Below are 12,208 nucleotides of genomic sequence, written 5' to 3'. Positions count from 1 at the left end.
AAAAAAAAAGACTCATTTGTTTACTTATTTCAAAGGTGGAGTGACAGAGAGAAGATCCTCCCTCCATCTACTGCTTCACTCCCCAAATGCCCACAAAAGCCAGAGCTGGGGCAGGCTGATGCCAGGAGCCAGCAACTCCATTTGGGTCTCCTACATGGGTGGCAGAGGCCCGAGAATTGGGTCATCTTCCACTGCTTTCCCAAATGCATTAGTAGGGTGCTGGATAGGAAGTAGAGCAGCTAGGACTTGAACCAGTGCCACATGGATGCAGGGATCATGGTCAGCAGCTTAGCCTGCAGCGCCACAACACTAGCCCCAACCGTTCCCATTTAATTTTTTTGTAAAAGATTTTTTTTTACTCAAGAGGCAAAGTTACAGAGAGATGGAGAGGCAGCGAGAGAGGTCTTTCATCCACTGGTTCACTCCCCAAACAGCCACACGGCTGGGGCTGGGCTAGCCGAAATCAGGAGCCAAGAGCTTCTTGGCGGTGCCATGGCTCACTAGGCTAATCCTCTGCCTGCAGCGCCGGCACCCCGGGTTCTAGTCCCGGTTGGGGTGCCGGATTCTGTCCTGGTTGCTCCTCTTCCAGTACAGCTCTCTGCTGTGGCCCGGGAAGGCAGTGGAGGATGGCCCAAGTGCTTGGGTCCTGCACCCACATGGGAGACCAGGAGGAAGCACCTGGCTCCTGGCTTCAGATTGGCACAGCGCGCCTGCTGCAGCGGCCATTTGGGGGGTGAACCAAAGGAAGGAAGACTTTTTCTCTGTCTCTCTTTCTCACTGTCTAACTCTGCCTGTCAAAAAAAAAAAAAAAAAAGAGCTTCTTCTTGATCTCCCATGTTGGTTCAGCAGCCCAAGCACTTGGGCCATCTTCCATTGCTTTCCCAGGCCATCAGCTGGGAGCTGGATTGGAAGTGGAGAAGCTGAGTCTCAAACCAGCGCCCATATGGGATGCTGGTGCTGCAGGCAGATGTTTAAGCTACTATGCGATAGTGCCAGCCCTCCTACTTAATTTGAAAAAAAAAAAAAAAAAAAAATTATTTTATGTGAAGGCATCCCAAGTAGTGGCTCAACCACTAAGCCCAACACATTCCCGCAAACTTACTACACGGATTTTCATCAAAAACTATAACCTACTTACTTACTTTTTATTGACAACATTCTGCCTTCATTTGTGGTTTTTTGAGTACCAAAAGTACAAAGCAAGGTTTTGTGAAAAACTTCTATCTGGAACTCAAAGAATTTACAGAAAAAATTGACATAAGACCCAGAATCATGCCTGAACGTCTCGTTTCGCAGTAGTAACGCGAGTCAGGTACCTCCTCCACTACTTACTGCAAATCTGCTGAGGATGTAAGCTCCGGCTCCAACTCCAATCCCAATGATGCTTTTCAGGCTGCGAATGGGACATGGACAATCAACAGAGTCAGCTTCATGGGTGCACAGCATTGTATGACAAAAGAAAATGCAATCTGGGTTCATGTCCTGGCTCTAACATTTACTACTTGTGAGAAACAGGGCAAAGTTGGATACCACTTCTTTCCTTCAAGTTGGTCTGAATGGTAGACAAGACTGAAACCTGGGCGCCACCCGCAGTGTCCCCTCGACTCAGTGACCCAGTCGTCAGCAGTCCTGCGGCGCTCACATCCGGAACACTTCCATTTTTTCCCACCTACTTCCATCTGTCCCTTGGCAGTAGCCAGTACGAAGTTATCATCATCTCTTGCCAGGACTATAGTAACAGTTCAACTGTTCTCTCTGCTTTTTTTCCTTACTCTTCTCTCCAAACTATTCCACAAAGAGAATAATCTTTTTAAGAAAATTTAAATGGTCTTATTGCTATACAATTTACACACCTAGAATAGTCATTTTTAAAGAAATAGATGTCATTGCCCTGCTTAAGATCCTTCAATTTCTTTTTTTATACTTAGAATAAAACCACAAATTCTGATATGCTCTGTCAGATCTAAGTAATCTCCGTACTATTTCCTGATTTCGTCCTGCCTTTGCTCCACTTGCTCGTCTGCTCCAGGACTCTGGACATACATAACCACCCTGTCTTCTGGAACCCTCTTGCCCAGGCTGGGCTCCCTGTCTAAGGTCCTTTGTATCCTCCAGGGCTCGGCCAGGATGGCGTGTTCTTAGAGGCATTCCCTAACCAGCCTTGCTGTGTAGCTCTTTTTTTCTTTTTTCTTTTTCTTTTTTTTTTTTGACAGGCAGAGTGGACAGTGAGAGAGACAGAGACAGAGGTCTTCCTTTTCCGTTGGTTCACCCCCCAATGGCCACTGTGGCCGGTGCACTGCAGCTGGCGCATCACGCTGATTGGAAGCCAGGAGCCAGGTACTTATCCTGGTCTCCCATGGGGTGCAGGGCCCAAGGACCTGGGCCATCCTCCACTGCACTCCCATGCCACAGCAGAGAGCTGGACTGGAAGAGGAGCAACCGGGACAGAATCCAGTGCCCCGACTGGGACTAGAACCTGGGGTGCCGGCGCCACAGGTGGAGGATTAGCCTATTGAGCTGCGGTGCTGGCCTTTTTTTTTTTTTTTTTTTTTTTTTTTTTGACAGGCAGAGATAGACAGTGAGAGAGAGAGAGAGAGAGAGAGAGAGAAAGGTCTTCCTTTTCCATTGGTTCACCCCCCCCAGATGGCCACTACGGCTGGCGCGCTGCGCCAATCTGAAGCCAGGAACCAGGTGCTCCCCTCTGCCTCCCATGTGGGTGCAGGGCCCAAGCACTTGGGCCATCCTCCACTGCCTTCCCGGGCCACAGCAGAGAGCTGTACTGGAAGAGGAGCAGCCAGGACAGAATGTAGCACCCCAATCAGGACTAGAACCCGGGGTGCCAGTGCCGCAGGCGGAGGATTAGCCTTGTGAGCCACGGTGCCGGCCGAGGTGTAGCTCTTGCCCTGTTTACCACAGTGTCCTACCTTCCTCTGATTCTTTGTTTGCTTACTTGCTATTCCCCCACTAATTCCACGAGGATAGTGACTATTCTGTGTTGCTCACGTCATACCCTCTGGAACAGACACAAAGTAGAGAATGAAAGACTCAAGAATGAACCTACCTTAAGTGGGTGAGAACAGGAGGCAGCATTTCAGCCAGCTCATCCATCGTCGGGTACTGGTACCTGAAATAGAGGACACCTTCTGAATTAAAAAGCACCCACAGTTCCAAGTTACTAGAAGGCTGGAGACGGAAAACAGTGTTGGAGGAAAGCACTCCCTTTTATCCCGGGCTCAAAGGCGGAACTGTGCCTGGAAGCGATTGTGGTGTGTTGTGTAACTCTCTACGACGGCCATGCTGAGGAAAAAGTAAAGGAAGCCACATGTTTCTGGGACCAGAGGAAGCCACATGAAAGGAACTGTTAATATGGCTTTTCTCTGAGGCTATTTCCAAATCCCTAACAATCACTTCAACTGGGGCCCAGGCTCGGGAAATTTCTAGCACTAAGTCAGCTCAGGAGGTGGCTCTTGGTCTACTGTTTATACTTAGCCAGCTAAATGAAAACCAGACGAAGTCCGACTCAACCTAGGAAAACTGATCAAATCTTGGGTTCCTCGGCATGGGCATTTGTTTGTTGTATTTAAGCATAGGATAACAGTTATTTGATTAATTGCTTTTGAATTTGATTCATGATATGAACCATCTGATCAAAACTGGTCAGGGAAGCCCAGGAATGGATCTACAGCAGGAACCCAAGAAAAGCAGGAGCATCCACAGAGGTCACAGAACCAGAGGTGGAAGGGACTGCATAGGGAGCAGGATCTGCTCCACATCGCACTAAGTCAGCTGGTCTCTGAACACTTCAATGGGTGAAATGCTCTTGAACCATCTGTCTACAAAACAGGTATACTGGACCTAAATATATATATATTTTTTTTGACAGGCAGAGTGGACAGTGAGAGAGAGAGACAGAAAGAAAGGTCTTCCTTTGCCGTTGGTTCACCCTCCAATGGCCGCCGTGGCCGGTGCGCTGCAGCCGGCGCACCGCGCTGATCCGAAGGCAGGAGCCAGGTACTTCTCCTGGTCTCCCATGGGGTGCAGGGCCCAAGGATTTGGGCCATCCTCCACTGCACTCCCGGGCCATAGCTGAGAGCTGGCCTGGAAGAGGGGCAACTGGGACAGAATCCGGTGCCCCGACTGGGACTAGAACCCGGTGTGCCGGCGCCGCAAGGTGGAGGATTAGCCTAGCCGCGGCGCCGGCCTGGACCTAAATATTTTTTAAAAAAGATTTATTTATTTAAGGGGCCATTGCTGTGGTGCAGCAGATTAAGCCACCACTTGTGATGCTGGAATCCTACACTGAATGCCAGTTTGAGTCCCTGCTCCTCCACTTCTAATCCAGTTCCCTGCTAATGCACCTGGGAAGGCAACAGATTGCGTCCTTGTCATCCAGGTAGGAGACCCAGATGAAATTCCTGGCCCCTAGCTCTGGCCTGGCCCAGATCTGGCTGTTGTGACCATTTAGGGAGTGAACCAGCAAGTGGAAAATCTCTGTGTGCCTCTCCCCATCTCTCTCAAGATCATTCATCTGCTGGTTCACTCCCCAAATGGATGTTATAGCCAGGTCTAGGCCAGACTGAAGCCTGGAGACAGGAATTCTATCTGTGTCTCCCATGTGGATGGGAAGAACCCAAGTACTTGGGCCATCTTCCGCTGTCTTCTCAGGAGCATTCGCAGGAAGCTGGACTGGAAGCGGAGGAGCTGGGACTCAAACTACGGCTCTGATACGGGATGCTGGCATTGCACGTGGTGGCTTACCCTGATGTGCCATAATGCCTGTTCCTGGATCTACATATTGTTGTATGTAAATGGATCACTGGCACTTTGCATTTGAGACATGTAACTTGGAAACAGCCAACAGAGATTTTTTTTCTTTTGAGATCTATTTATTTATTTGAAAGGCACAGTGGGAGAGACAGAGATCTTCAATCCGCTGGTTCACTACCCCAGGGCCTACCAACACCCAGGGCTAGGCCAGACTGAAGCCAGGAGCCAGGAGCTCCATCCGGGTCTCTCATGGGGTGGCAGGGGCCCAAGCTGTTGGAACATTATCTGTTGCCTTCCCAGGCACAACAGCAGGGAGGTGGAGCAGCCAGGGCTCACTCAGCACTCGGATATGCAATGCCAGTGTTGCAAGTGGCAGCTTAATCTGCTGTGCCACAACATTGGCCCCTCAACACAGATTTTTGTTTTTATTTTTTTTAAAGATTTATTTATTTTATTTGAAAGTGTTACAGAGAGAAGAGGACACACAAATACACACACACACACACACACACACAGAAAAAGAGAGAGAGCTCTTCCATCTGTTGGTTCACTTCACAAATGGCCACAACAGCCAGGACTGGCTAGGCCAAAGCCAGCATCCTAGAAATCCATCCTGGTCTCCCAAACGGGTACAGGGGCCCAAGTACTTAGGCCATCTTCTGCTGCTTTCCCAGGCACATTAGCAGGGAGCTGGATGGGAAGTGAAACAGCCAAGACTTGAACTGGTGCCCATATGGGATGCTGGCATCACAGGCAGTGGCCTAACCCACTGTGCCACAGCGCCGGCCCTTCAATACAGATCTTGTACCTAGACTTCTCAGGTTGAAGGGTAACCTTAGCCAAGTTACTTAATTTTGTGGGGCCTTAGTTTCCTCACTTGTAGAATGGGACTAACAGTAAAGCTATTATTTGGTTTGTGATGATTATCAGTTAATAGAGGTAGGTGTTTGGTGCAGTGGATAAGACACTGCTTGGTATGCCCACATCCCATAATAATGTGCGTGGGTGTGAGTCCCAGCTCTGTTTCCAATTCCAGCTTCCTGTTACCGTGCATCCTGTGAGGTAGCAGGTGATGGCTCAAGGACTTGGATCCCTACCACTCACATGGGAAGCCCAGACAGAATTCCGGATTCCTGACTTCAGTCTGCCCAGCTCAGCTGTTGTGGGCATTTGCAGGGAGAACCAGCAGATGAGATCAATCTCTCAATCTCTATCTCTGTTTCAAAAAAAAAATTTTTTTTTAAACGAGCTAATAAATGTAAAGCATTTAAAACAGTATGTGGGACAGCACAGTTCGTGTTAACAATTATGTATCTGCACTGGTTTGTTCCACAGCAGCCATCAGTCAAGGGCAGCTCTCTCCAGTAAACAGTACACCCACAGCATGTGCCCTCTCCAATTCCCAGTGTCTCAGAACAAGCACACTGTCCCGGGCACAGATAGGGAGCCTGTGACTCCACCATGCACAGCAGGCTTGGGATGAAGAGCGTCAAAGCAAGACTACACTTCTGCCTGGCAGGGCAGCCTTTAAGATACACAGATATTCAAATTCTCGACATGGGACTGGGAGTTAAGCATGGAGAGGGGCTCACAGGGAAGCTCAGGGAGATCAGAGTTGAGGGTCAGGTAGCCGGGAGTTTTAGGGAGAGACACAAAAATGCCCGATTTGAAACAGACAAGGGAGGAGACAGATCAGAGTGAGGAGCGAATGTCCCAGACACCTATGTCTTGGATGGCAGGGAGGCCGGTCCCTGCTGTGGAGAGCCATTCTTGGATACGGAAAAGCATGCAGTTTGCCTCAACGGACTGCACCTAAAAGGCCTCTTAGATCAAGGAGGGGAGAAAAGCAGCATGGTGGGTCATTAAGTCTAACCTGGAGGCTGTGATAAAGCACATGCTACTTCTCCCCTGGAGTTCAGTCATTAGCCTCTGGATGTGTCTCCCATAAATCCTGCTCGTGGCCTTACCCTGTTGGGAAAGAGGGTGCACCTTCCTGTTGGCCTGGGGCATCCACGTGACAGACAGCAAAGTGCTGGGTGATCTCTTGCATATCCTCAAAGTTGAAGAATGCATTGAAACAGGACTTATCTACAAGAGCAAAAGCACCCATGAGTCACAGGCACTCCCTTCTCCCGTTCCCTCTTCCTGATGCCCCATTTAATCGCCACTCCACTGAGTGAGGCATCTGAACAATCCCACTGACTCAAGTTGCCCTAAAGGCTGAATGAAACATCCTAACGACTTGAAAACAACTCATTCTCAATTCTGCACAATATCTAAAGTGGAAACCACCCTGCTGATGTTTATTGGCTTCTTGGTGTTGCACAAAATCAGCTTGTACCCATAATGCTCTATTTTCTCATGCATCTTACTCTTCTGTCTGACACAGACCCTGACTGAACCCTAAGTGCCTGGCGAGAGGGAGTGTGTTGAGCTGCTTCCATGACCACATGGGAGTCTGCCTCTTGGCAAAATGGCTAGGGGACAGGGAGGGGCTACAGCTTCACCTACCCTCTTGGTGTAACTGCTTAAATCACTCCTCCTACTGAAGCGGCTACAAAAGCTCTAGCACTGTAGACTCAGACCCAGGCCACCTCTGAAATGCAGAACCACGTAAATGAAAATACATATACACAGAGTCCACGTGCCGGTGGCTGGAGCCAGGATTTTATACTACAGGTTGAGAACACTTTACCCAAGATGCTGGGATGAGAAATGTCTCAGATTTTGGAATTTTTTGGATTTTTGAATATTTGCAAATTCATGAGATACCTTACAGATGTAACTAAAGTCTAAACATGATATTCATTATGTTTCATAAACAAGGAGGTTTCAAGAAGTTCATGGAAAAATAGAATTATAAGATAATGCAGAGTGGGTATTTGGCACATGGTGAAGACGCTGCTTGGGACACTGGCACCCCGTATCACAGGTTCGTGTCCCAGCTGCACTCCTAATTCCAGCTTCCTGCTAATGTGCACCCTGAGAGGTAGCAAGGATGGCTCAAGTAGTTGTGTCCCTGCCATCTACATGGGACACGTTGACTGAGTTCCAGTTTTCCACCTTTTTTCTGGTCCAGTCCTGGCTGTCGTGGGCATTTGGGGAGCAAACCAGTGGACAGGTGCTCTCTCAGTTGCTCACTCTCCCTCTCAAATTAAAGAAAGAAAACAAAAGGATGGTGTGGAATTTTCCACCTTTGGCGTCATGTCAGCCCCTACTTTTGGATTTTGGATTTTAGTATTAGGAGCGCACAATCAGGAGCGCACAATCTGTACCATCTAGAGAAGCCCTCTTAAGGTCACTGATGATAGCTATTGTAAGAATACTTTCACTAATTCACTGAAGAGCTAATAACAACGTGAAGTTCAAACTCTGAATTTCCATTATAACCTGAAGCATGAAAACACCAGAATACAGACCTGACTTGAGGAAACCCGAGTTCAACTGTACTTTCTTAATCTGTAAAATCTTCAGTGCTTGAGCAGATGTGACAAGAAGGTAAACTATAACTCCAGGATCCCCCAAAACACACTCCCCGGCACACTCCTCAGGGATTTTAACCATACCATGAACAAATGCTTCATCAAAGAGGGAAGATTAAGGCAGAGACGGGAAAACCTCTGCTCTAGTAAAATACTATTTTTTGTGTTTCTTCAAAATACATGCAAAGATCACAATGAAAAAGACGTAAAATCAGTTAAATACATACGGTTGAGGCCAATATCATGGTAGGTCAGTATAACTGGTCTGTTTCCCTTTGGCAAGCCTCTGATAGTGACATGGACCATACCATGAGTTGTTTCTATGTCATGTTCCTGTAACGAGAAAACATGAGGTCTCAGCAGAGGGACAAACAAGGTCTCAGGCTGCCACAGTGGCACAACCCCTGCTTTACTACCACTTCCCATATTCAGGGCAAGACACATTAATGAACTACAGGCATACCAGAGAGATGCTACATTACACATAACATTCCCACTTTCTACGCCTTCTAAACAAATAAATAAATGAGAGGAAAAACACATCTTGTCATCCCTAAAGTTTACTTAAGGCATTGTGGCTCAGTAGGTTAAACTGCTGCTTGGGATACCTGTATCTCAATTTAGAGTGCCAATTAGAGTTCTGGCTACTCTGCTTCCAATCCAGTTTCCTGCGAATGTGCTTGGAAGAAAGCGAATGATGGACCAACTACTTGAGTCCCTGCCACCCATGTGGGAGACCCAGATGGAGTTCCTGGCTTCTGGCCTTGACCTGGACAGGCATCTGGGGAGTGAACCAGTAGATGGATGGAAGATCTCTCTCTCTCTTCTTCCCTCTGAAACTCTGCTTTTCAAATAAATAAATAAATGATAAAAAAAAAAAATGGGGCCAGCATCATGGTATAGTAGGTTAAGCTGCCTCCTGTGACACTGGCATCCCTTATGGGTGCCAATTCAAGTTCCAGCTGCTCCATTTCCAATCTAGCGCCCAGCTAATATGCCTGGGAAAGCAGCAGAAAGAAGCCACCCACATGGGAGACCCAGATGAAGGTCCTGAATTTGGCCCTGGCCCAGTTCCAGCCACTGCACATTTGAGGAATGAGCTAACAAATGGAAGACCTCTCTCTCTGTCTCTCCCTCTCTCAAAACTCTGGCTTCCAAATAAATAAATAAATCTTAAAAGTCAAGGAAGTCAGAGATCCATTGATAATACATTTATAACTGGCTATGAAAAGATCAGGAAGTTGGGTAAGGAGCCAGGTAAGATTTGAGGGAAGTAAAATTGAGGGACCAGCATTGTGGTGTAGTGGGTAAAGCCGCCACCTCTAGTGCCAGCATACCATATAGGCGCCTGTTCAAGTCCCGGGTGCTCCACTTCCCATCCAGCTCTCTGCTATGGCCTGGGAAAGCAGTAAAAGATGGTGCAAGTCTTTGGGCCCCTGCACCCGTGTGGGAGACCGGAATAAGCTCCTGACTCCTGGATTCAGATCGGCCCAGATCTTGCCACTGCAGGCATTTGGGGAGTGAATCAGCAGATGGAAGACTTCCATCTCTCTCTCTCTCTGTCTGCCTCTGCCTCTCTGTAACTCTCTGCCTTTCAAATAAATAAATAAATCTTAAAAAAAAATTAAGGAAACAGAAGATACCAAGTAATTACTAGGTAAAAAAGAGGTTCTGGGGGCAGGCATTTGGCACAGCAGTTAAGACACAGCTTGAGACAGCTGGGTTTGAGTCCTAGACCCACTTCTGATTCCAGCTTTCTGCTGATATACACCGTGGAAGGTAGGAGGTAAAGGCTCAATCCTTGTGTCTCTGCTACCCTATGGGGGAAGCCTGGACTGGGTTCCCAGCTCCTGGATTTGACCTGGCCCAGCCCTGGTTGTTTAGGCATTTGGGGAGTGACCTAGCCAATGGAAGATCTTGCTTTGCCTGTATCTGTATCTCTGCCTTTCAACTAAAATAAAATAAATAGAAACTTTAAAGAGAGAGAGACTTCAAACCTTGTGAATTCAGCTACTGATGACTTCAGTAAGCCCCTAGGAGTGCATCTGTCTAGGGTCTCTCCCCTCTCCTGGGAGCTGGCCCTCTGCGTCATCCTCATGGCACAGGACTGGCCCTCAACTGCAGTTTGCAGAACATCACCCTGTCGCCACAGCTGGAGTCAGGCAGGCATCGGGCCCTGCTGGGCCAGCGTCCTTCCCTAGGAATTTATAATTGGAATAATCAAATTCTATAACAGACCTGGCTCTCTCTCTTTTTTTAAAGTTTATTTATTTTATTTCAAAGTCACTCTTAGAAGCAGAGAGAGAGAGAAAAAAAATCTTCCATCTGTTGGTTCACTCCTCAAATGACCACAACAGCCAGGGCTGGGCCAGGCCAAAGCCAGGAACCAGGAGCCAGGAGCCAGGAGCCAGGAGCCAGGAGCTACATCCGGGTCTCCCAGGTGGGTGCAGGGGCCCAAGGAGTTGGAACATCTTCCACTGCTTTCCCAGGCACATTAGCAGGGAGCTGGATCAGAAGTGGGGCAGCCGGGTTTTGAAACGGCACCCACATGGGATGCTGGCATCGCAGGCATGGCTTAACCCACTATACCACGCCGGCCCCGCGATTCTTCTCTTAAAGAGAGAAGTAAACTTGGGATCTTTTAGCAGGCATTTCTACTACAATAATTTCTGGTTCTGGCTATGTATGTTTTTAACTTCTAAAACACCCCTGACTGCCTCTGGTTTAAGCTGTACTAGGCAGATTTGTTCCCTTATACCCCAAAACTAGGCAGGGAAAAATATGCTGTACTCAGAGCAGAGCTCAGGAACTGAATAAAGTCAGAGTTGCTGAGTGGCTGAGGCAGAGAATGATTGGGCAGAAAATAAAAGGCCTATAGAAAAGTTAACTGAAATGTATTCTGGTTTTCTTCAACTTTGATATTCTCAAAAGTAAGAAATTATCATGCCTACTCTAGTGAATTCCTGCTGACAAACTCCACCCCTGTCTCAAAGTCTTCTATTAAGTTAGACAAGATTAACTCTGTCAGTAAGAATCCCAACCGAGGCAAAGGGCCTCTAACTTAACTTCCTATCTAATAATGAACCTCTCTGGAGCTTTGGCTGCTCTGCTGTTAGGCTAATTGGACACCAGCAGATCTCAAATCACAGGTCCCAGGCTGGTACAGAGAGGTATCTCTATCAAATAAAACTATCTGTGACTCAGTTCTCTACTGCTGTTACCCCTTACTCATTCAAGCTAATTCAAAGGACTGAAAGAAGGAAATAAGAAATGGAAGACGAGGCAGCATCTAGTCTAGTGGTGAAGGCACTGACACCCCACTCAGAGTGCCTGGGTTCAATTCCTGGCTTCAGCGCAGTACCCCAAGCAGCAGTGATGGCTCAGGTGGCTGGGTTCCTGCTGCCCACACGGGAGACCTGGATTGTGGAGGGGACCCAATGGCCAGGAGACTGCAGGGAGGGAGATGCTGCCAACTCCTCTGCTTTAGTCCACTGTCATCTGTTTTATAGGCCCTCCCTTCAGTTACCTCACCACCACCCACCTTTAGCCCTAGCTCAGCCCTGGAAATTTAAGGAGTGAAGCAGAGATCTCCGTCTCTGCTTCTCAAAAAAATAAACAAAAATAAAAAAAAGTAATGAAGCAAGTATAGAGTTGGGTTTTAGGAGCTGGTCATTAAATAAATTATAGAGTTAAGATAAGAGGAATATAAGGAAATAAATCCCTATAATTGTATGAGCATTTCTCTTTTAGTAATGTCAGACTTACAGGACCCTGACCACTGGTTCATCTATTAACTTCTATCTATACTCCAGACCTCGTATTGAGCTTTGGGGAGGAAACAGTAAACCAGAGAGATGTGATCCCTGCTTCTACAGAGATGATGTTCAGCTGGAGATACACACACACACACACACACACACACACACAGTGTGCTGTGAAAGAAAAATTAAGACAGACCT

At 47.6% G+C, this 12,208-nt stretch overlaps 1 protein-coding gene across 4 annotated transcripts in view; it reads right to left on the bottom strand.

The window, feature by feature from the left end:
- NDRG3 (NDRG family member 3) overlaps positions 1 to 12,208 on the bottom strand; it is a 78,429-nt gene that overhangs the window by 22,782 nt on the left and 43,439 nt on the right. For all 4 annotated transcript variants that reach the window (XM_002710820.6, XM_008256033.5, XM_070051876.2 and 1 more), the window contains 4 exons: positions 8,477 to 8,582; positions 6,735 to 6,855; positions 3,062 to 3,124; positions 1,333 to 1,393 (listed from right to left, as the gene is read on the bottom strand). In XM_002710820.6, the coding sequence (XP_002710866.1) occupies positions 1,333 to 1,393; positions 3,062 to 3,124; positions 6,735 to 6,855; positions 8,477 to 8,582 (351 nt within the window). The remainder of the gene's footprint in view (positions 1 to 1,332; positions 1,394 to 3,061; positions 3,125 to 6,734; positions 6,856 to 8,476; positions 8,583 to 12,208) is intronic.

Source organism: Oryctolagus cuniculus, chromosome 11 (assembly GCF_051225735.1).
Source record: "Oryctolagus cuniculus isolate XC-2025 breed Fujian yellow rabbit chromosome 11, ASM5122573v1, whole genome shotgun sequence".
In the NCBI taxonomy this organism is placed as follows: domain Eukaryota; kingdom Metazoa; phylum Chordata; class Mammalia; order Lagomorpha; family Leporidae; genus Oryctolagus; species Oryctolagus cuniculus.
The sequence above is the reverse complement of the archived record's forward strand: the minus strand, read 5'-3'. Positions and strand labels throughout refer to the sequence as shown.